The sequence below is a fragment of the Polyodon spathula genome, chromosome 29 (genome assembly GCF_017654505.1).
Source record: "Polyodon spathula isolate WHYD16114869_AA chromosome 29, ASM1765450v1, whole genome shotgun sequence".
Lineage (NCBI taxonomy): Eukaryota > Metazoa > Chordata > Actinopteri > Acipenseriformes > Polyodontidae > Polyodon > Polyodon spathula.
The window spans coordinates 45243-68302 of record NC_054562.1 but is presented as its reverse complement, the minus strand read 5'-3'; the positions used below and the strand labels follow the sequence as shown (position 1 = coordinate 68302).

Genomic DNA, 23060 nt, shown 5'->3' with positions numbered 1-23060 from the left:
TAAATAGATCAGCTGTCTATCATCTTTAGAAAGGTTGCTGCAAAGTTGTATTTGTACTCTTCGACACCAGGGGGTTAAACACTTGCCTGTGTTGAAGTCCCAGGTTCTGATCTGTGCCTCCTGATAGTCTGTATGCTGAGCTGACTCTTGTAATGTGACCTGTGGTATATTTAACACACAGAACAGCTGCTGTCAAGGAGGCAGCAATGGGGGGGGGGGGGGGCTCTTATTCCCACCTCTTTTTTGAGTCAGACCAGAAGGTTGCATTGAACCTCAACTCACTGCAAAGGTATGGAAAGCAGTTGCTTTGACTGGTTTATTTTAGTTTTGTGTTGGTCAGTATCTGTGTGGTGAATGACAGACCAAACACCTGCCCTGTGGAGGGTTAAATTTACAGGCACGAGATATGCTTCCGGAGTCAGGGTTACAGGCTTTGTGTCAGTTCAATAAATGTTACCTCAGTGTGTTGCAGCCTGGGGTCTGACTCTGTGATTGTGATCAGAAGAGAGGATCCTGGGGTCTGGCTGCGTGATTGTGATCAGAAGAGAGAAACTTTGAAAACAGTCAATTCCGCTTCCAAGAAGTGCAGTCTGCTGCTCGGTGAGTCAAACTGAGAGATAACGCAGTTTTTGGAAAAGAGTGAAGTAAACAGAACAGTGTGAGCGTGTGCAAGTCCAGAGTGTTGCAACCTGGCCCCCGTCTCTGTGATTGTAACAGTGCAGCACACACACATACAGCTGCAGCGTATAGTTCTGGGCAAAGGTTTGCATCCCCCCCTATAGAATGAACTCATTGTGCTTCATGAATTCGAATGAAAGCTGCTGAATAATGTCACCTTAACATATGGAATTACACACCAGCGCTTTGTCGTTTTCCATAAAAAGTGACATTTTGAATTCTAAGATGAAATATTATTATTATTATTATTATTATTATTATTATTATTATTATTATTATTATTATTATTATATTACATGATGTTAAATAAAATATCTAAATGATGTTCCTTTTTGATATTTTTTGCTCACAGTAGCTGCTGATCTCCAGTGAATACCTGCTGCTGGTCCCACACAGTCCATATTGCACAGATAATGTACAGACTGCGATACGTTTTCCAGACCTACCCTTGGGCTGCGAATGTAGTGACATACAGCACCCTATTCGCCGGGGCGGACCTGCTTCAGCAGTGCATGCTGGGAGACCAGGAGGCGGGACCCCAGGGGGAGGCGGAGCCTGTTTCAAAGGGCATGGTTGCTGGACAGGAAGCGCTGTGGTCAAGGGTGGACTTCTCTCAAACAGCCAAAGTGGCTCTGATTGGATTCTGCTTCCATGCCAACTTCAATTTCTATTGGCTGAGAGCTTTGGAGAGGGGCTTTCCAGGGGGAGGAGCTACAAGCGTCGGGAAAAAAGTTGTTGTTGATCAACTGGTGGCGGCTCCAGTGACCATCACTGCCTTTTATACTGGTAAGAGATTCACTGCCTTTATACTGGTAAGAACATCACTGCCTTTATACTAGTAAGATATCACTGCCCTTATACAGGTAAGAATATCACTGCCTTTCTACTGGTAAGAAATATCACTGCCTTTATACTGGTAAGAACATCACTGCCTTTATACTGGTAAGAAACATCACTGCCTTTATACTGGTAAGAAACATCACTGCCTTTATACTGGTAAGACTAATATGATTAGCCTCCTCTAAAGTCAATAGAGAATGCTATATAGGTAGGCATGCATCTTGCTTTACAATCTGTGGGCTCAGTTAATATCACAGAAACAAACTGCAATTACAGCACTTAGCCACATCCACGGGTGGCGTTGTGTGCTATGCAGGAACTCCTTTGGGAAACTAAATGGAATTATATATTTTTTTCTTTGTAGGTTTGAGTGTTCTGGACAGAAAGGAAGATGTTTTTGAGGATATGAGAAATAAATTCTGGCCATCCTACCAGGTAATACAGATGAAATAACATATCAGTGTTCAAGCAAGGTTCATTCGACTTACAAAGCAAAATTTGTTCATTTTAAAGGATGATCCCACACTTTTGGCCATAGAGAGAGAGAGATTATATATATATTATATATATATATATATATATATATATATATATATATATATATATATATAAAACACATTGGAAAAGTCTGCTGTCTGAAACGGGGAGACACAGCTTTGGCTCATGACAGGACTCAGAGAATGCCAGCGGAATAACCAGTGTTTCACTTGTGTTCTTCTTTCCAGACTGGGCTTGTGTACTGGTCAGCCGTGCAGGTACAGTATGGAACTTCCATTTCTCTGGTTGACCATTCTGTATCTCTGCTTCCCTCTTGTGGATCATGCAGGGTATTACACCAGAAAGTAAACTGCAGTGTCTCACAATTAACTTCCTACTGAAACATTCCAATATTTCTCTCTCTTTCAGGCAGTCAACTTCTCCCTCGTTCCCCCTGTCGTACGGACTGCCTTCATTGGAGGCTGTGCCTTTGTATGGACCGCTTTCCTGTGCTATCTCAGGCAGCACGATACAGACCTCACCCTGCAGGCCTTACGCCGGTCCATATCGAACTGTATCAACCCTGCCAGGGATGACGGGGCCAAGCTTGAAAAATAAAACACAGCACCCACTGAGAGCACTGCTGCACAGTGTATACACACCCTAACCACAGCACACACTGAGAGCATTGCAGCACAGTGTATACACACCCTAACCACAGCACACACTGAGAGCATTGCAGCACAGTGTATACACACCCTAACCACAGCACACACTGAGAGCATTGCTGCACAGTGTATACACACCCTAACCACAGCACACACTGAGAGCATTGCAGCACAGTGTATACACACCCTAACCACAGCACACACTGAGAGCATTGCAGCACAGTGTATACACACCCTAACCACAGCACACACTGAGAGCATTGCAGCACAGTGTATACACACCCTAACCACAGCACACACTGAGAGCATTGCAGCACAGTGTATACACACCCTAACCACAGCACACACTGAGAGCATTGCAGCACAGTGTATACACACCCTAACCACAGCACACACTGAGAGCATTGCAGCACAGTGTATACACACCCTAACCACAGCACACACTGAGAGCATTGCTGCACAGTGTATACACACCCTAACCACAGCACACACTGAGAGCATTGCTGCACAGTGTATACACACCCTAACCACAGCACACACTGAGAGCATTGCAGTACAGTGTATACACACCCTAACCACAGCACACACTGAGAGCATTGCAGCACAGTGTATACACACCCTAACCACAGCACACACTGAGAGCATTGCAGCACAGTGTATACACACCCTAACCACAGCACACACTGAGAGCATTGCAGCACAGTGCAGGGTAATCCTATTTGTACCTGCTGTATAAAGGTGCGAGGCTGGCTGTGTCCGGCTCTGGGAATGTGACATAATGTACTTATCTTTGGGGTGAATGTTCATTCTGGTGCAGTATGTCTGGGTGAGATGTACGTTGTCGCTCAATATGTGGTCCAAATATAAGACATTTTTGCAGATGAAGTGTTTGTATATGTAAATGGTACTGTTGTTTAAAAAAAATAAAAAATCGAAAATCAAAATGTTATTGTCTAACAACGTTCTTATCTTTAACTGAAGTAGTATGCTATATATATATATAATATATATATATAAAGTATATATATATATATATAGATTATAACAGGGTGACTATTATATATATTATTATATATATGTACACCCACGTTAAAACTTATTAATAAGACTGTTACTGTATGATAATTAAGCATCGAGGAGATTCTAGGCAGTGTTAATAAATGAATTAACATGATTCTAAATGTTAGCTCTCTCAATACGATAAACAGGTATGGAGTTTTATTTCGAAAATAAGAACGTGTATTTACTGACCTGCTTACCTAACATGGCGAAGCTGTGGCTTCACTCGGTTCATTTCCATGGGGGGAATCTCCTTTACCTACATGGATTCTCGATTGTCCAATCAGAAGTGTATTTACGGTCACGTGCTCTGTCCTCCATTTCCTCCGGTCAGAGAGATATCGCGAGAGCGAGCGCTCCTTCTTTCCTTTCCGCCCGGAGTCCGAGATGGTGGGTACGATTGCTGAACTCTCTGTGTTTGATTCCAATCCGAGAAAATCCACTTTCATCCGCCTTCACAGTCCCCAAGAACCGCTGATAGCGAGATCTTATAGCATTGGCTTTCCTTCCAGACCGCTATTAGACGACTGTGTGGATAAATGACCGGGGAACAAAGCTTCAAAACCCAGGCCGGTCGTGCATTGGGTAAAATGAGTTTTGCGAACCGGGCGAGTTCTCTTGAAAGTGAGCGGGAACCTGATGAAATGGTGGATTTTCTCTAGTATATGTATGTGTTATTTTTAAAGACTTGGCTGCGCTTATTTATGATTTGTTTTTCTATTGAAGTGAATGCACACGTTTTCTGAACGCCGCGGTCTGTATACCCTGAAGCCTCGCTTACACAAAGCGTGGTATTTCAGTTCGTCAGGTTTGTAAGCGTTAGTGTTTAAAACACGTTTCTTATTGAATCGGTTCCATTGGTGATTATTATAGCAGCACAAGCACTAACGTCGCCGTGGTGTTTAGGCCTGTGCATGTTTGTAAACGCAGCACGGTGGCGTTTCTGTATTTCTGTCGCAGTTGCATTGTCCGGATCGCTTTACTGGTTTATAAACGCGCTTTCGCAAATCCACTCTTGCAGATCCCTGTTCAAGTTTTGATTTTTTCGCAGAGTTGTACACGTGCCGTGAAATCCACACAGCGATGTACCGCAGGGTAGAGACCGAGGCATATTTCCTGTTTGTAAACGTGGTTGGCTTATTGCATTCAGTACACTAGCATTGCATCTAGCTCTGGCTAGTACATTACTGTGTGTAGTAATGTCTAAGAAAAGGTGTTGCACCTTCCACAAGGACAGGTTGTATAGACTGCGTTACTGTGTGAGAACGAATGTTTTTGGCTCTGGTGCATGAAGAGTTAATTTTGTAGGTCATTTTCAGTCCGCTCTATGAGATGATGCAGCATCCAATCCGTGAATGACTTTGTGAACAAGTGGAATCGAGTGTGCATCACTATAAGGGTTCACTTTAATCGCAGACTCTTAGTTTGCATGCTTTGTAGAATATCTTGATCAGTTTTGTGACCTGCATCTTGTGCACAGTTATATTCTTTCTAATACAAATCATAGTTAAGTAGGCTGTGCAGATGTGCACCTACACAATTTGAAAGCAAGCTGTATAAACCCCCTGTTGCCTGTCCAGTTGCTCTCCCAGTCCGATGATTAGACTCAGAACTGTCAGACTGCAATGCTGGTGTCGCATGAATTCCTCGTTAGAGGCCAGGGAGAATTGAAACGTTATGGGTTTAGAGGTTTTAGAAGTCTAAAGAACAGCCAAGACTCAGACAAACCAGTTTAAATATAGTTTTTTTTTTAATCTAAGTGTTGTTTTTATCTTTCCACTGTCTATTTCAAGGTTTTGTTCAGCTGTATAAATAGGGCTTGATTCCTAACCCTCTTGTTTTCTCAGGGAGTGGATATCAGACACAACAAAGACCGCAAGGTCCACCGGAAAGAACCGAAGAGCCAGGACATCTACCTGAGGCTCCTGGTCAAGGTAGGAGCAACTCCAATCTCACTTTGCATTGTGGGGCGTTTGGACCCTTCAGCCAGCATGCACCCGAGTTGGGCCGGGTCTGTATTGTGCTGAAGTGATTGCTGGGTCTGGAAACAAAGTGAACTTGAATTAAACAGGATAGTGTCACAACCCCCAAGCCAGTGATGAACGTTATCCCTGTCATACTGTGAGCTGCTGAAGACTGTGAATTCCTGAGGCCTGGGAGATGTGTCTGTAGATAGATGTGTGAATGTTTTAAGCTTCACTGTGTGTCCTTGCTCCTGTGCGGACCTGTCTTGTCTCTCCTCAGCTCTACAGGTTCCTTGCCCGTCGCTCCAACGCTTCCTTCAACAAGGTGGTCCTGAAGAGACTCTTCATGAGCCGAACTAATCGCCCCCCTCTGTCCCTGTCCCGCCTGGTAAGCGCCCCCGCCCCCGTGTGCAATCGATACCAGATTCTCTGGCCATGCTAGCTGGCATCTGAGTATTACTGACCCAGAATGCTTTTCATTTTAACCTGTTTTTAAAATTCTGTTGCTTAACAAGCCACGGTGTTGCTTGTATTAATTGTCTTTTGAGCAACAAGCCTGAATCTCCATGAACTGTAGCTGCAGCGTGTGCAAGCCGATGATGAACGTTATCCCTGTCAGATTCTGATAAGTTGTTGAATAATTTGAATCCCTGAGGCTGGTCTATTTTATTTAAATCCTGTCCTGTGGACTCCCCCACCCCTTCACTGTGATGCTGTCACTTCAGATTTGAGTCTTAATACTGTCTGTCAAGTCTTTTTTAGACGCTACTTTGATTTGGTTGATGTTAAATGTGCAGCTGGCCTCCATTGAAACAGCAGAGGCTGTTTGAAATGGCTTGCTCTGAACCTGTGACTTTTTTTTCTCTGTCGATTTCTCAGATTCGTAAGATGAAGCTGGACGGCCGTGAAAACAAGACCGCTGTCGTCGTGGGGACGATCACAGACGACGTGCGCATCCAGGACATCCCCAAACTGAAGGCAAGTCTTCCTGAAACTCTGAACACAAGGTGCTTTTGAGGCTCCTCCAGCAGGCTGGAAACCATTCGGAGCTCCAGCCAGTTCTAAACCCTTGAGATACCAGAAAACCAGCCCGTGCTTCACAGTCCTGTGCAATCACGGCGTCGCTACACTGTAGTTAGGAATCCTGTAGGACTACAGCATCTACCCTCTTTATAATGTAAAGTTACAATCTGCAGCTATAGCCAGTAGGGCTGCATCACCCTACAGAATGAACTCCTCATTCGTCAGCCGACTGAATGGACCCAGCTGTAGTAATGTTACATTGACGTATTGAGTTACACACCAGTGCTTCGTAGTTTCATACTGAAGTGAAATTGGAGTGTGGCATTTTGAAATCTAACTGGACGTACTGCCGTACTGTTATGGCTATTACAGCTGACTCTTGCAATGTCGTTTTGTATTTTCTTTGATTTATATGATGAGTAAAGGGTCTAAGTGATGCCAAACCTCTGCCCATAGCTGTAGTGTCGTGGCAGCTTGCTGTCCTGTGTACAGCAAGTGACTGAGCCAGCGCCTCGTCTCCCAGGCCGGTGATTAGACTCAGAACCGTCAGACTCCAATGCTGGTGTCACTAGAATTCCTCGTTAATGAGGCCTGGGAGAGCTGAGCTTCATGGAGGAGGCTGTATGGGAGCCCCGGCCTGCCTTCCTGTTAACAGCTGTAGCACGGGTGTGGTGCTGCTTTTGAATTTTTAAACTGGTGTCTTTCTCTCGCTCTCTGTCCCTCTCTCTCTGTCTTTCTCTCTCTCTCTCTCTGCAGGTGTGTGCTCTGAGGGTGACTGACGGAGCCCGCAACAGGATCCTGAAGGCTGGAGGTCAGATCATGACCTTTGACCAGCTGGCATTGGCAACCCCCAAGGGTCACGGCACTGTGCTGCTGTCGGGTAAGTCTCAACGATTTGTTAGTTTTAATTTGTCTCCTTTTGAAAGTGTTTCCGTGCTTTTGTTGGCACTGTGACAAACTCGCAGCAGCCCCTAACGTTTTGTGTGTGGAGCTTTTCACTTGGACTGTCCTGCTCGGGTGATGTGCACTGACTTAATGTGCTGTAGGTATTGGGAGCTTTCCGAAGCCTTGCCCTCGTGGTGCTCCCTCGTTAATTCATGATTCACTAATTAGATTAATTTACATTGGGAGTGCCGTTGACTGCAAGTCGCTGTAGAAGCTATAACAGTTCACTTCAATGTGTCAGAATTGTGATGTGTGAGTTATGTCTTTTTAGATGCCAGGTTTAATTCAACTAGGTGATAAACTTTTATCCCTAGCTGTGCATTGCCTGCTGTGTACTTGGCTGAGGCTGGCTGTGTACTCTACACACAGAACAATGCCAGTATGACATGAATAGCTACGAATCCTTGCTTGACCTAGTTAATCATGAAACAGAATTGCAGCCGGTGGTATTGAATTCGTTTCCTCTCCCAGGCCGATGATTAGACTCCATAGTGTCAGACTCTCAGTTTGGTGTCACATGAATTCCTCGTTAATGAGGCCTGGGAGAGCAGCCAGTAACTGTGACACTGTCTCCATTCATGAGGCATTCTGTCAGGTTATGCAGGGTTTTTTTCCCCCCTCAGTAGACATTGTTGAGTGTTGAAGTGTGTTTAGATCCTCGCTGATCTTTGTTTCTGTCCCTCTCTCAGGTCCGCGTAAGGGCCGTGAAGTGTACAGACACTTCGGAAAGGCACCAGGAACCCCACACAGCCACACCAAGTAAGTACTGTAGCACTGTTCAGCACTGCACTGTTCAATACTGTAGCATTCACAGCACTGCAGCACTGTTCAGTACTGCAGCGTTCGCAGCACTGTTCAGTACTGCAGCGTTCGCAGCACTGTTCAGTACTGCAGCGTTCGCAGCACTGTTCAGTACTGCAGCGTTCGCAGCACTGTTCAGTACTGCAGCGTTCGCAGCACTGTTCAGTACTGCAGCGTTCGCAGCACTGTTCAGTACTGCAGCGTTCAACTGCTGAATCTCTATTAACTGTACCTGCAGTAGCTGGAACGTGTGCAAGCCGATGATGATCGTTATCCCTGTCAGATTCTGATAAGTTGTTGAATAACTTGAATCCCTGAGGCTTGTTGAGGAAGAAATAACTGGAATGTAAACAGCACTGACCTACGTATGGGCTGCTGTTGAAAATAGAGAACTGCAGTGCACAGTACAAGCGCCAGGCTGAGCACTGAGATGCCTTGAGGTTTCTCTATAAATAAACGTCTCACTATAGCGGGTCCTCTCGTGTTTTGTTCTTGTATAAATGAACCCCTCAGTATAGCGGGGCCTCTCGTGTTTTGTTCTTGTATAAATGAACCCCTCAGTATAGCGGGGCCTCTCGTGTTTTGTTCTTGTATAAATGAACCCCTCAGTATAGCGGGGCCTCGTGTTTTGTTCTTGTATAAATGAACCCCTCAGTATAGCGGGGCCTCGTGTTTTGTTCTTGTATAAATGAACCCCTCAGTATAGCGGGGCCTCTCGTGTTTTGTTCTTGTATAAATGAACCCCTCAGTATAGCGGGGCCTCTCGTGTTTTGTTCTTGTATAAATGAACCCCTCAGTATAGCGGGGCCTCGTGTTTTGTTCTTGTATAAATGAACCCCTCAGTATAGCGGGGCCTCGTGTTTTTGCTCGTTCTGTTTGCCTCTTGCTAACCTTCCCGTTTCCCTCCCTTCTCAATCCACAGACCCTACATCCGATCCAAGGGCCGCAAGTTCGAGCGCGCCCGAGGACGCAGAGCGAGCTGTGCGTACAAGAACTAATCCGTGAACTCTTGAACCCCCCACCCCATCCCAGTCTGTGTACAATAATAAAAGCTGGTGTCACACAGAAAGAGAACTGCTTGTGGTGTTCACTGAAAGCATGCCTTGTGTTTCAGATTAAACCTTCACCCTGTACGGCAGGGTTGTCAAACTCTGCTCCTGGAGGGGGGAGGGAGGCGTAGTGTCTTCTGGGTGTGTGCTGCCCCCCCCCCCCAGCACAGTTACTTAATTGGTCTAACTATTTGATTAACTAGGACACATTTAACACTTCAGGGCTTGGATGTGTTTCATAGGCAGTGTACCTTGATTCAAGTGCATTTTTAAAAACCATCAACCTGTAAAATACCTTTTAAAATATTAAATGTGTCAAATTGAACAAATATTGGAATGAAACATGGAAGATCCTGTGGCCCTCAGACTGGAGTTGGACCCCCTGCTGTAAGGCAAGGGCTGCTGAACTTCTTACCTGAGGCCTGCTACTTCAGCTGCATTGGGCACATCAGCAAAATGAAAAAGAAATGTGAACTTCTCAGTGTAAATAAACCTGATCTTAAACCTGATTTTATTTTATATATAAAATTCTACTACATGTTGTTGGGCCCTGTGGCCTGTTGTTTGGGAACCTCTGCTTTAATGTACAAGGGATACTTTAAAAAAAATGTACAAAAATTGACATCATTGCAAGAAGGAGAAGCACCAAACAGAGTTTGAAATGTACTGAGGGTGGAGCGGCTTGCCTGAATTGAGTTTCCTTCCCGTGAGGCCTGTCACTCATGTATTTTAAGCATTTGTTTGGCTTAGTTCTGAGTGCTTTAAGGGTTTAATAAATTAATCCGTTATGTGACTTGCTATTCCTAAGAGGGTTTGTAACAGTGAGAAAACTGAATCGGCGGCTAAATGGGTCGCAATACACCGAGCTGCATCCTGCGCAAAATGATTTCATCGCAAGTATTTTTCCGTATTGCAAATACACTTCCCGAGGTGTCGTGGGCTAGCCAAGAAACGCAGAAGACGGGATCTGCTCCGTGATGATAAACCTCGTCTTTCTCAAGCTGGTTGTAATTGAATTGAACGGTATTCTCGACAGTAGCTTCTGTTTGCCGCATTAGAATGCCTGTTCCTGCCCTCACAAACATGGCCGCTGTGTTCTCGCGGTTCAAGGCGCCCGCCACCCTCTGCGGAGGAAACTGGCAGGTGCGCAGCTTTGCCTCGGAAAACTGATGACCAATCAGAAGTCGCGCAGGGCCAGCATCGCGGTGTGAGTGGACAGTCACTGGCTGTGACATCGCCGGGGTGCATACCGGTTGGCTGAGGAGGTTGTCAGACCCACCCAACTGAGGGCAAGCTTCCCGTTATCTTTCCCAAAGTGCTGTCGGAAGCGTAGGACCTTGCTGATGGCTCGTTATCAGAGGAGAAAATGAAAAGATGGGATGATAAAACGAGCTGTTAATGTGTCAGTTTTTTATTTACTCTTTACCCATTCTGACGCCAGGGGGAAATCGAGGAATAATTGGACGTTCTTTATTAAAATCGAGATGGTTTTAAAAAACGCGGATGCTGCTACCTCATCGGCACACAAAAACACCGCAGTTGTCTTCCGGTGAGGTATTTAAAATCCCCAAACCGATATTTATTCAGAAATAGGAAAGAAAACTACTGCACAACTGCTAACTAAGGTAGGTAATAATAAAATAATAATAATAATAATAATAATAATAATACGCTATTTGAAGTGTGCAATGTGTTCTCGTTATACTAGAACGGGCGTAGCGTTCGTTGTTGCGTGTATTTCATTTTTGGATAGTGTATTCAAGCCGGTGTTGTGTAATATTCTGCATCCCGTATAATTGTGCATCACCTGCTTAACGAAGTGTATGCAAGCAGGTGGTCTGGCGATTGGTCTTCCGCCACGGTTTGTTTTCGTTGGAATCCCGAAGTGAGCACTTTTCTCTCTAATGTTAAGGGTGGGGGGTTAGTCTATATTTGCATTGTTATGAAGCAATGTTTTGTTTAATAATCAAAAACCACTTGATTGCATGCAGTACACTAAGCAGGGGATGCAGAGCATTACGCAACACCGGTAACTAAGCAGGAATGTGCTGCACTGCACTCGGGGGTTCTGTGTGTTAATGCAGCGAGTCTGTCTCTGTCCGTGTGTCTCTCTATAATTTAGACCCGAACGTGATGTCTCAACAAATATCCTCGCCGGGGCTTTAGTCTTGTGAAAACGATGCGTACACACACACACACACACACAGGGGCTGATCAAGCTCCTGGTAAAACCTGCACTGGCGGATAAACCGCCGTGCAATAGGAGTCTTATTAACATCCCTGTCGTGGTAAAGGAGGTAAGAAATACGTGTTCCAGCCGGGCTATTCCGAGGTAGATGGATCCACTGCTTTTTAGAAATGAGCTTTTAATTCTAACGTTATTTATTTAGGTATGCGGTCCCCTCGGTGAACAGGGGAAGAGGAGTGACGCAGCTGTTCAGCATGGGTGCACAGCACCTGCGTTTTCTACAAACGGAGGAAACGCGTGTCCACAATGTGTTGCACTCGAGTGCGGATGACTTGGCTCCGTTGCAAGTCCAACAGCATGCATTGTTGCAAGGCTGGTTCTCTTTGTGTGCCCTGACTGTCCATTCCTGCCCAACACAATGAACTGCTTTGCTTCCGGTGTCCCTGGTAAAGAGAGGTGGTGTTGGATTACTGCTAATGCTGGAATTAAAAATAAACTATATAAAATCTCCCTGAGGGGAAAAAAAAAAAAAAAAAAAAAAAGGTTAACAATTATTTTTTTTTACAATTTTTATAGAAGACTTGGTCAGTACACCATTTATTTATTTATTTATTTAACGTGTGTAAAGAAGGGAACTACGTATTTCTTTCTTTATTTATTTATGTAGTATTTTAAATATTTAAAGCTATACCTTTTTCGAATGAGCTGTATGGGTTATAGAGCCAGTGCAGTGCAAGCATGTGGTTCACTTCGCAGATAGGAGTGGCAGTCTGTCGTTGAACTCTGTACCAAATAAACCACCTTCAGACCTGATCATACACACGGCAATCTCCTCGAGAGACAGAGCACTATCCCTGGACCCGTGCAGTCGGCTGGTTCATACAGGGTGATTCCTGCTTCAGTGTCACGCAGTCCTTGTTCCCCAGCATTTCCTCCTCCGACACAGCGTGCCGTCCTCCTTCTCCGTCCCCCCCTCCCCCCGAATACAGGAACGGGATCGTGATTTATAAACGCCTGCCAGCCAGACTCCAAGCGGTGAGCTGGTTTGATCTGCGCCTCTGCATGCCGCTCAGTAGCGCGCTGTGAAATGGGCTCGGGAGCCAATCGCTGCTGTTGCCAGTCTTGTCTGGGGGCCCACAGGCAGCGTGGCATTGCCATTCGGGAAGTGAAACTGTCTGGGGTTCGTTTGCCTTGCTAGTCACGTGCCAGACAAGCCAGCGACAGTCTGCTGGAGTTGAGCTCTTTCAGCAGCTTGGCAACCTGCCCTGCTTCGGTTCTCTGGGTGAAGAGAGGCAATGTCAACCCTGAGGCTCTGACCTTGAGACTGGCCATGTCAACCCTGAGGCTCTGACTTCGAGACTGGCCATGTCAACCCTGAGGCTCTGACATCGAGACTGGCCATGTCAACCCTGAGGCTCTGACATCGAGACTGGCCATGTCAACCCTGAGGCTCTGACATCGAGACTGGCCATGTCAACCCTGAGGCTCTGACATCGAGACTGGCCATGTCAACCCTGAGGCTCTGACATCGAGACTGGCCATGTCAACCCTGAGGCTCTGACATTGAGACTGGCCATGTCAACCCTGAGGCTCTGACATCGAGACTGGCCATGTCAACCCTGAGGCTCTGACATTGAGACTGGCCATGTCAACCCTGAGGCTCTGACATTGAGACTGGCCATGTCAACCCTGAGGCTCTGACATTGAGACTGGCCATGTCAACCCTGAGGCTCTGACATTGAGACTGGCCATGTCAACCCTGCGGCTCTAACATTGAGACTGGCTGTTTCAAACTGGGGAGAGAAATAAACAGAAATGAAACTCTTGCGGGATACTTCTCTTGTGATGAATGAGAGTCACACGGTGATTTGTAAACCCCAGACCAGCATCAGAGAAATCCAGTTCTCACTGCTCTGCTTCATTTAGAAATGCCTTGTTAGAAATACACATGCCTTTTTTTTTCTTGTCGGCTTGTAGATTGATCGTTTTAATGAGGTATTTCTGTTTAACGAGGTATTATATGATGAGTGTTAATTACAGTAATGATAACACCTGAACACTCACTGTCGTTTTATTTGTGTTGCAGATTCATCAGCGGATCATTTCCTGTGCAGTTTGGAGAGAGAGAGGTAAAGAGCTGAAATACAGACTGAACTCCTGCTGGACTGGTCATCATGCATTGTGGATTCAGTGAACTTCAACACAACTACTGTGTGTAGAACAGCAGGGCCTGCAACAGCACCGCCTCTAAATGGACCACCGGAGACAGACTGCTCCAAGTATAATCTCATCCAATAGAATATAGTGTGTGTTAACATTATTGTGGATATTTTCTAATGAGTTCTATTGAAACTGGATTTATTTATATATATATGTGTATATTAGACTTGTCTTGAGGTTGTAAGGTTTACTTTTGTAGGATTTACAGAAACTGTATATGGACTGGGATTTATTTAATAAGACTGGTCTTATAGGACTAACTGCCACCCCCCACTCCATCACTGTCAATATGTAACATCATTTAAAACTTTTACATCAAAAGAAGCTTGAGACAAAGTTTACCCTTCAATAGGGAGGCCCTGTGGTTAAATTGCATAAGATTGTGATCTATATTCGATCTCTTCGCTACAGTGCATTGACACGCCTTGGATTGCTGTGTGAATTCCTGTCGTGCACCTCTCTGTATCGGCACGAACGCCACTGAAAGCTTTGGGATGGATAATAAGCTCACTCCTTATGGAAACCTATACTTGAAGCACTAACGACTGCTCTTTTAAATGCACTTCTACAGCCCTGTATAAAGACTGGTCCAGCCCTAAGTGGAATCCCTTCGACTAGATGAAAGAGCTGCTGTTCTTTTGCTCTAGTCCTTGTATTGAATATTTCAGTCGCCAGCTGATTCTGCTGAGATGCAAACACTAATAAGCAGACACCAATTGACGACACATTGAAATACTCTGAAAGCACCATATGAAGTAGTCACTTCAGACTGGCGGTCTGTAACACAGACTCTGCAGACACACAAGGATACCCTGGTGACTGAACCACAGACCGGGTTTATATGCACGTATAACACAAGCTAGGAGACCAGCACACCAATGAGGAGCCCGGCAGAGTTTTCAAGAGTGCCGCTTTCCGAGGCGATATTGCATGGAGAATTTGGGGACCACAGTGGCAGCGGTAGCAGTGGAGGGGGAGCCGGCCCCCGCTACGCCCTGACACTCACCCCCTCAGAGCTGCACATCCAGCGGCTGGTTCCTCGCCCCCAAGATGACCGCAGGACCGTGGTGTCGCTGTCCGATGTGGTCGGCTGCCATGTCATGCGTCGCAAAGCATCGCCGGTGAAGGGAGGAGGGGCCGAGGAGGGTGAAGGACCCGCCTACTTCTCCCTCTACTCCTATCCGGTGAAGAAGAGGCGGATTGGGGGCGGGCGCTGCCGGCAGAGGGTGGTCCGGACTTTCCGAGTGGATTCGGCGGCCCGGTTGTCGGAGAACCGGAGCGTGGCTGAGAAATGGATGACTGCTGTGCAGTGCCTGCTGAGGGGAGTGAACCTGACTGGAAATACAGGTGAAGACAGTGTGTGTGTGTGAGAGAGAGAGAGAGAGAGAGAGAGAGAGAGAGAGAGAGAGAGAGAGAGAGAGAGAGAGAGAGAGAGAGAGAGAGAGAGAGAGAGAGAGAGAGAGAGAGAGAGAGAGAGAGAGAGAGAGAGAATCTGATTGTGTGTGTGTGTGAGAGAGAATCTCCCGTCTCTGTGTGTGTGTGAGAATCTGTCTGTGTGTGTGTGAGAATCTGCCTGTCTCTGATTGTGTGTGTGTGAGAGAGAATCTCCCGTCTGTGTGTGTGTGAGAATCTGCCTGTCTCTGTCTGTGTGTGTGTGAGAGAGAGAGAGAGAGAGAGAATCGTGTGTGTGTGTGAGAGAGAGAGAGAGAGAGAGAATCTGCCTGTCTCTGATTGTGTGTGTGTGAGAGAGAATCTCCCGTCTGTGTGTGTGTGAGAATCTGCCTGTCTCTGTCTGTGTGTGTGTGAGAGAGAGAGAGAGAGAGAGAATCTGCCTGTCTCTGATTGTGTGTGTGTGAGAGAGAATCTCCCGTCTGTGTGTGTGTGTGAGAATCTGCCTGTCTCTGTCTGTGTGTGTGTGAGAGAGAGAGAGAGAGAGAGAATCTCCCTGTCTGTGTGTGTGTGAGAATCTGCCTGTCTCTGTCTGTGTGTGTGTGTCAGCAGGTGAAGACAGTGTGTGTGTGGTGTGTGTGACACTGAATCCCCCTTTCTCTCTCTTATATTATGCATTGTATCTGCACTTTGAAGTGCTTTGTGATAGGCGTTCACTATGAAAGGTGCTGTATAAAATATATATTGATTGATTGATTATCAATGCAGTGCAGGCTGGGACACACTTTCTCTTATCATGGCACCAAGACACTGGGGCCTCAAGCATGTCAGCTTTTACAGGCACTGATTTTGGACACACGGGGGGGTGTCCCATAATGGCACAGGCACCCCCTCTACCTCTCTCACTGTTTTTCTTCCCCGCGCTTACTCTCACATTCACTCACTCTTCTTGGTTTGGTTTCCTCAGAGATCACCAGCAGTCTCTTGCCCCGCCCCCGTCGCCTCCTCCTATTGGTTAACCCCTTCAGTGGGCGGGGCCAGGCCATGCAGCTCTGTCACACCCACATTCTGCCGATGGTCCGAGAGGCGAACATCAGCTACAATCTCATCCAGACAGGTGAGAGCTCCTGCAATCACTGAGACTCATTGAGACATGCCCCCCTCCTGCAGTAGTAACAGCCTGGGCTGTATCTGGGTATGGGTCTCTGTCTCTGTCTCTGGGTATGGGTCTCTGGGTATGGGTCTCTGTCTCTGGGTATGGGTCTCTGTCTCTGTCTCTGGGTATGGGTCTGTGTCTCTGGGTCTGTCTCTGTCTGTCTCTGTCTATGTCACTGGGTATGGGTCTGTGTCTCTGGGTATGGGTCTCTGTCTGTGTCTCTGGGTATGGGTCTCTGTCTGTGTCTCTGGGTATGGGTCTGTGTTTGTGTCTCTGGGTATGGGTATGGGTCTATGTCTCTGGGTATGGGTCTGTGTCTCTGGGTATGGGTCTGTCTGTTTCTGGTTATGTGTGTGCAGGTATAGGGTTAGCTGTGGGTGTCACTTTTATCTCTTCTCTTCCAGAGCATCCGAACCACGCCCGGGAGCTGATGAGGGAGATTGCGCTGCAGGAGTGGGACGGCATTGTCATCATCTCCGGGGATGGACTGCTGCATGAGGTCTGTCTGCCTGCTTCTCTCTCTGTCTCTCTGTCTCTTTCTCTCCTTTCCTCCCTCCTCTCTGTATTAATGTGATTGCTGTCTCTCTGTGTGCTTCCTTCCTTTCCTCCTCTCTGAATTAATGTGATTGCTGTCTTTGCAGGTGATTAATGGTCTGATGGCTCGAGGGGACTGGAAGCAAGCTATCCAGACTCCAGTGGGGATCCTGCCCTGTGGCTCTGGCAATGCCCTCGCTGGGGCAATAAACCACAACGCTGGGTAAGGAAGTACATGTCTGCCTGGACAGAGTGTGCGTCTGTCCGGACATTGAAAGCATTGCCAAAGCTGTTGGATACATTCTTTACAAACATACAGTACATTGGTAATAATTAAATTGCACAAGTCAATAAAATAATTTCACATAAAGTATCTCTCTCTCTCTCTCTCTCTCTCTCTCTATCTGCCGTCAAAGTTTTGAGATGTGTCTCCGGGACCCCCTCTTGATGAACTGCTGCTTTCTGCTGTGCAAGGGAGGAGTCTGTCCCATGGACCTCGTTTCCGTAACGATGTCGACATCGATCACCGCAAAGCATCCTGGGGAAAAAACTGCCACGGAACCCAGCGAAGCCTCGTCGGCAAAGCTGGAGCGACTGGCCAGCGAGGAGGAAGGGGCGGGGTCAGCGAGCTTCGGCGGGGGTCACAGGCGCCTCTTCTCCTTCCTGTCAGTGGCCTGGGGCTTTGTGTCCGACGTGGATATTGAGAGTGAGCGATACCGAGGGCTGGGCTCGGCTCGCTTCACACTGGGCACCCTGGTGAGACTCGCCTCCCTCCGGTCCTACAGGGGCCGCCTCTCCTACCTGCCCCAGTCTGCCGCCTCCCTCTCCTCCCTCTCCCTGCCCCCCCTCGCCCAGCTCCAGCAGCCCCCCAGGAGGCCTTTATCCAGGAGCATCACAGAGGGCCTGGGGGCCTACAGCCGGGTCCCCCTGCACAGGACGGTGTCTGACATGGGACTGAGCGAGGAGCGCAACCTACTGAAGAGAAACACCTTGAGCGCTCTGTCTCCCGTGCCGGGCTGCTTGCAGGAGGGGGTCGGCCAGGACTCGGAGGAGACTCCCACTTTCCAAGCAGTACCAGGGACTGTTCAAGAGGTGTTGCCTCCACCCACACCCCAGTCACACCCCAGCAGTGCTGTGGTGCAGCCCGCCTGTGCGCCCCCTAGTGACGGCACAGCAACAGTGCAAGCTTTCTTGTCCTGTTTAGCAGAAGGGGTGCCGTCCATTTCGGAAGCAGCTGCTGGTCACCCGTACAAGACTGCACCCACCCAGGAAGTACCAGTCTCACTGGCCCCTCCCATTCCCAGCCCCTCTCCTTCGCCCTCGTACTTGCATACTTCGGCATTCACCTTTGACCTCCCGGTGTCTGCCGATCAAAACCCCACCTCCGAACTGAACCACCAATCGGAAAGCAGCTCCCAGACGAGAGCTGGAGAGTGGGTAGCTCGATCTAATGGCAGCGTCGATTGCACGAAACAACAGTCTAGGTTCCTCGCACGGACGATGGATGCGTTCGACTCCGTAACCCAAGAGAGAGGTGTGAAGAACGACCCGGTGCAGAAAGCAGGAAACCATTTCCCTCCACGAGCGGAAGACGAGACCGGACCGGTTGACGGGCTCCTGCAGCCTTTGGATCAGCCGGTACCGAAGAACTGGGTGACCGTGGAGGGGGACTTCGTCCTGGTCTTGGCCCTCTATCAGTCTCACTTGGGGGCAGACTTATTCGCGGCCCCCCAGGCCCGCTTTGATGACGGTGCCATCCACTTGAGCTTTGTGCGAGCCGGGATCTCCAGGGGGGTTCTGCTTCGACTCTTCCTGGCCATGGAGCGAGGGACCCACCAGGAGATCGAGAGCCCTTTCATCAGCCACATCCAGACCCGAGCCTTCAGACTGGAGCCCCTGTCCCACCGAGGCACGCTGACCGTGGATGGAGAGCTGGTGCCCTATGGATCTCTGCAGGCTCAGGTAAGGATCTTTGCAGACATGATATTAAATAAAAATCAAAATTAGGTTCGGATAGGATGTTTTTATTATGTGTCAAGAATGGGTTAATATTAATCATGTTGGAGCCAAAGCCGCAAATGTTTTACATCAGCCATGCGAAGTTGTGGTGAATGCATCCTCCCTTGTATTTAAAATCTGTCTCTATTCCCTTTCAGGTGCATCCTGGGATGGGTCGTCTGATTGTCGGAGAGCCTGCGGTGAAAATCACAAAGTTCTGAGTTGTTTTGACGGGAGAGGAGTTGGACGTTCTGAATCAACTTGTTTGTCAGGGGGGTCATTGATTTGCATTCTGGGTGGGTTAGCAAGCAGCCCTTGCTGTTTTGGCATTTACATTCAAAGACAACTTTGCTTGCTCTTGCATTCTGTGTGGACGACAAAAGGGGTGCTAGTTTTCATTTTTTAAGATTATGTTGCACGCTGGAGAAATGTAAGAGGCTGTGTCTCGGAGCGAGGTGTTTTCTGCTCTGGCACTGAATGGCCTGTACTGCGGTCACTGAGGTTTTGAGATGATTTGTGAGTTTTTAGATTGAAAGATACCTGTGAAGTGTTTGAGTACCCCTTGACTTTACAGCTTTCTCACGACTTTGTGTTGCTCTGTTTCTTTATACAGCACTGCTGCCTGGTTTATTCCTGTTATAATTAGAGATCCTTTTTATTGATTTGTTTTTCCAGGGTCACACAATGCTGCTAACCCTTTTCAGATTGCCATCTAGTCCTGAGCACGTCTTTGCGATTAGTTTGAAAACTGTGCCAATCAGACCTGTCACAACACAGAAGGAAATGAACTGTGTGTTTGTAATAGTGCAGTTAGTCTTGAACAGCAAAGCAAAGGTATGCTATTAAGTGATGAAATGTGTTGAACAGGTGTGGTTGTGATGTATTGACAAGTGCCTGTCAAATATCTGCTCTCCTAATGGAAGTGATTCTCATTAGTATTATTATTATTATTATTATCATTATTATTATTATTATTATTATTATTAGGCATTACTGAACTGGGAGATTGCTCTTGCAGTAATTTCATCACCCCACTCCCAGGCTGTATGTGGTTCAATCTTCCATTTTCACGAGTCTGTGAATCAGGGACTTCTATTTATTTACACAGAAATGCAGTTAAGAAGCTTTTCTCTTTAAAATAAATAAATAACAAGAATAACAAGGTCCAAGTTAATGTGGAAGAAAAAATATCTAAACAATGGTGATTGTTTAAAATGCTAAATATATAATGATGTGTGGATTCATTGCTGATGAAAGCTGAGGGCTAGTAGCTGTGGTCAGGAACAGTGCCAGCAGGCTGACAGAGGAGTCGTCAGTCCCCACATGAACACTCCCTGCCCGTTTGCCATTGAGTCATGTGTGTTTCTTTTATGATGCAGAGTGCAGTAACCTGCACTGTTTGGTGGCTCTGTTGAGAGTACAGACCAAGCTCAGGGCATGAGAATAGATCCACATTCAAATACACTGACACCTACTAGAACAGCACCGGCAACACGGTGACACTGTAACGCAAGTCAAGGGGTGTTCACTGAGCTTTAAAATCCATGTGCTTGCATTGCAAATGACAAACAAACCGCTCCAGCCTTCTTTAACCTGCTCTTAAAGATCTGTCGCCTCTGAGCTGCCTGATTGTTTCGCTGCTGCTTTTAGTTTTCCTGGGTTTGTTTTTGTTTCGCAGCCCTTTCTTATCAAGCTGAAGCAGGCTTAGTCTCAACATGTTGACGCTCAGTGAAGCCGCTTGTCTGCCGCTGGTTCATTTCCTCCTTGTGTTCCCGACCCTGCAGTAACTTTCATCTGACGCGTTCATGGAAAATATCCCTTCATCAGGTGCATTTCTGTGTGTAAACAGTTCTGATTAAAACATGTTCCACGTTTGTGTTTTTTAATTTAATTTGTACCTTTTTAAAAAAATGCTTTTTTTTTTTTTTTTTTTTTTTAAGTTGAAAGTGCTCTAAATTGTTCAATGATTTTTTTTTTGTGGTCTGTAGAATGTGACTGAAAAGCCATGGGAACACAGACTAGGTTTCAGGCCACTGCATGCCTCAGTGCAGGCTCCTTCGAGGAGGCAAAGCAGGCAGGGCCTGCGCATGTTTTCAAAGGGAAAAAAATAGAAACCTGCTAGTTGTAGATTGTAGCTGATCCATTTCTTGTGAGATTGAGCTTTGGTTGACTTGTTTAGAGTGTTGTAGGCTGTAGAGTACAGCAGATTATTAAAATTATTCCAAGAGTCACAAACATGCCAGACACTTGCGGAGTAGTTTTGTATACAAATAATAATAAAAAAAAAACTTAGCTAAATATTTGATTGTCAAACATTCAGTGCTTTTAATGGCATTGAACATGGTCAGCATACAGGTGGATGATGATCAGTACAGCTCTTCAGCCAGCCATAGCAGTAAACTCATTCATCATATTGGTGGTGAAAGATATCACATAAAATGTCATTATTGTTCATATTTTATTTAGTAACAAAAAAAAAAGATAATACATAATATGTAGTAATTGAAAAGGAAACTATTGATTTAATTGTTTAAACAATAGGGTGTCACTGGTATGGGGACTTTTATTAGAAGTTCTCTAGTAGCTGAATACAGCAGAGTTTGTGTGTCTGTCACACTGATTTGATCATGCCAGGGAGGAATGAGCTTCCCTTTTCATGACACTGAAAAGCTCTCATTAACCCCCTTCCACACACGTGCAATCAAACTCCCCACTCCCAGGGGTCATCTTGTCACATATTAACTGACATCTGAAATCAATAAAGTCCATTTTGACTCTCCTTTGTTGAGTATTTGTCATTTCTATAGAGTGAAGCACAGTAATGTAACTGTAGCACACAGGACTGTCAGAGGCATTTGGATGATTTCCACAGTGTGAGTGGTAGAGCACCTATACAAAATAAAAACACTGATTGCACTGTGTGAGTGGTGGAGCATATACACAAAATAAATACACTGAATGCAGTGTGTGAGTGGTGGAGCATATACACAAAATAAATACACTGAATGCAGTGTGTGAGTGGTGGAGCATCTACACAAAATAAATACACTGAATGCACTGTGTGAGTGGTGGAGCATCTACACAAAATAAATACACTGAATGCAGTGTGTGAGTGGTGGAGCATCTACACAAAATAAATACACTGAATGCAGTGTGTGAGTGGTGGAGCTGCTACACAAAATAAATACACTGAATGCAGTGTGTGAGTGGTGGAGCATCTACACAAAATAAATACACTGAATGCAGTGTGTGAGTGGTGGAGCATCTACACAAAATAAAAACACTGATTGCAGTGTGTGAGTGGTGGAGCATCTACACAAAATAAATACACTGATTGCAGTGTGTGTGCTGGAGCTGCTACACAAAATAAAAACACTAAACACAGCAAACATAACAATAAAAAGCAACTAAAACACAGTTATATTAAAACCATGCAGATACCTTGTGTGTGCACAAAAAAGAATGAGTGGGGACAGTAAGATAAATAATTAATAGCCAAAAACAACACAGTAACATAAAAACAAACGCAGAAAACGGAGGCTGACACACTTTTGATTATGACAAACAAAAAAAGAAGATTAAGCCTTACAGCCAAAAAGCAACCCCGGTAAACATGTGTAAATAGCAATGGGGTTTTCTTTTACCTCGGGAGAATCTGGACTCTGTTTGCTGTTAATGTGTTGAATGATCTGCTGTTGTGCTGTGAAACTGAAGCAAGCATGGGGGCGGCCATTTTGGGAAGCACGCTTGCACAGGTCGCCTGTCATAATCCTGAACGAGGCTGATGAGAGTGCGATGGCGTCTGTTTGACTGCTCGTGTTGTGTCTCGTAGCTGAATATGCATGGGGGTACAAACTCGAGAGTGGTCTTGTATGAAGAAGCAGTTTTGTAGCTTTGCAAAGACGTATCATGCGTCTGGATCGGATGTTCGTAGACAAACTTACAATTGTTTACATCTGGTGAATAGAAGATTGCATGCAGTTCGGGAACATTCCCCCTGTCGGTTGCTTATGGTGTTGACGGCCGAATATGTAATGGGTTCCTCCATGGCCCAAATATTTGCATATTACC

The 23060-nt window shown here is 46.2% G+C and overlaps 3 protein-coding genes across 6 annotated transcripts; all 3 read left to right on the top strand.

The window, feature by feature from the left end:
- Window positions 1–240: 240 nt before the first annotated feature.
- On the top strand, window positions 241–3607 carry si:ch211-120k19.1 (uncharacterized protein LOC563199 homolog). 2 transcript variants are annotated; one of them, XM_041231850.1, is made up of 6 exons: window positions 249–289; window positions 463–600; window positions 1031–1464; window positions 1883–1953; window positions 2244–2273; window positions 2425–3607. In XM_041231850.1, exons 3-6 carry the CDS (start codon window positions 1092–1094, stop codon window positions 2611–2613), a joined length of 663 nt encoding a protein of 220 aa, XP_041087784.1. In that variant the 5' UTR covers window positions 249–289; window positions 463–600; window positions 1031–1091; the 3' UTR covers window positions 2614–3607. The 2 variants fall into 2 exon arrangements, with proteins under 2 accessions (XP_041087785.1, XP_041087784.1); XM_041231851.1 differs by having other exon boundaries at window positions 241–600; window positions 1034–1464.
- Window positions 3608–4032: 425 nt separating this feature from the next.
- On the top strand, window positions 4033–9524 carry LOC121302059 (60S ribosomal protein L18). The gene is made up of 7 exons (XM_041231852.1): window positions 4033–4112; window positions 5570–5656; window positions 5967–6074; window positions 6566–6664; window positions 7466–7589; window positions 8344–8413; window positions 9378–9524. Exons 1-7 carry the CDS (start codon window positions 4110–4112, stop codon window positions 9451–9453), a joined length of 567 nt encoding a protein of 188 aa, XP_041087786.1. The 5' UTR covers window positions 4033–4109; the 3' UTR covers window positions 9454–9524.
- Window positions 9525–10815: 1291 nt separating this feature from the next.
- Window positions 10816–21768, top strand: sphk2 (sphingosine kinase 2). 3 transcript variants are annotated; one of them, XM_041231849.1, is made up of 8 exons: window positions 10816–11129; window positions 13779–13821; window positions 14324–15259; window positions 16269–16418; window positions 16862–16956; window positions 17099–17214; window positions 17408–18953; window positions 19148–21768. In XM_041231849.1, exons 3-8 carry the CDS (start codon window positions 14791–14793, stop codon window positions 19208–19210), a joined length of 2439 nt encoding a protein of 812 aa, XP_041087783.1. In that variant the 5' UTR covers window positions 10816–11129; window positions 13779–13821; window positions 14324–14790; the 3' UTR covers window positions 19211–21768. The 3 variants fall into 3 exon arrangements, with proteins under 3 accessions (XP_041087783.1, XP_041087781.1, XP_041087782.1); XM_041231847.1 differs by having other exon boundaries at window positions 13779–13971; XM_041231848.1 differs by having other exon boundaries at window positions 13779–13996.
- The last annotated feature ends 1292 nt before the right edge of the window (window positions 21769–23060 follow it).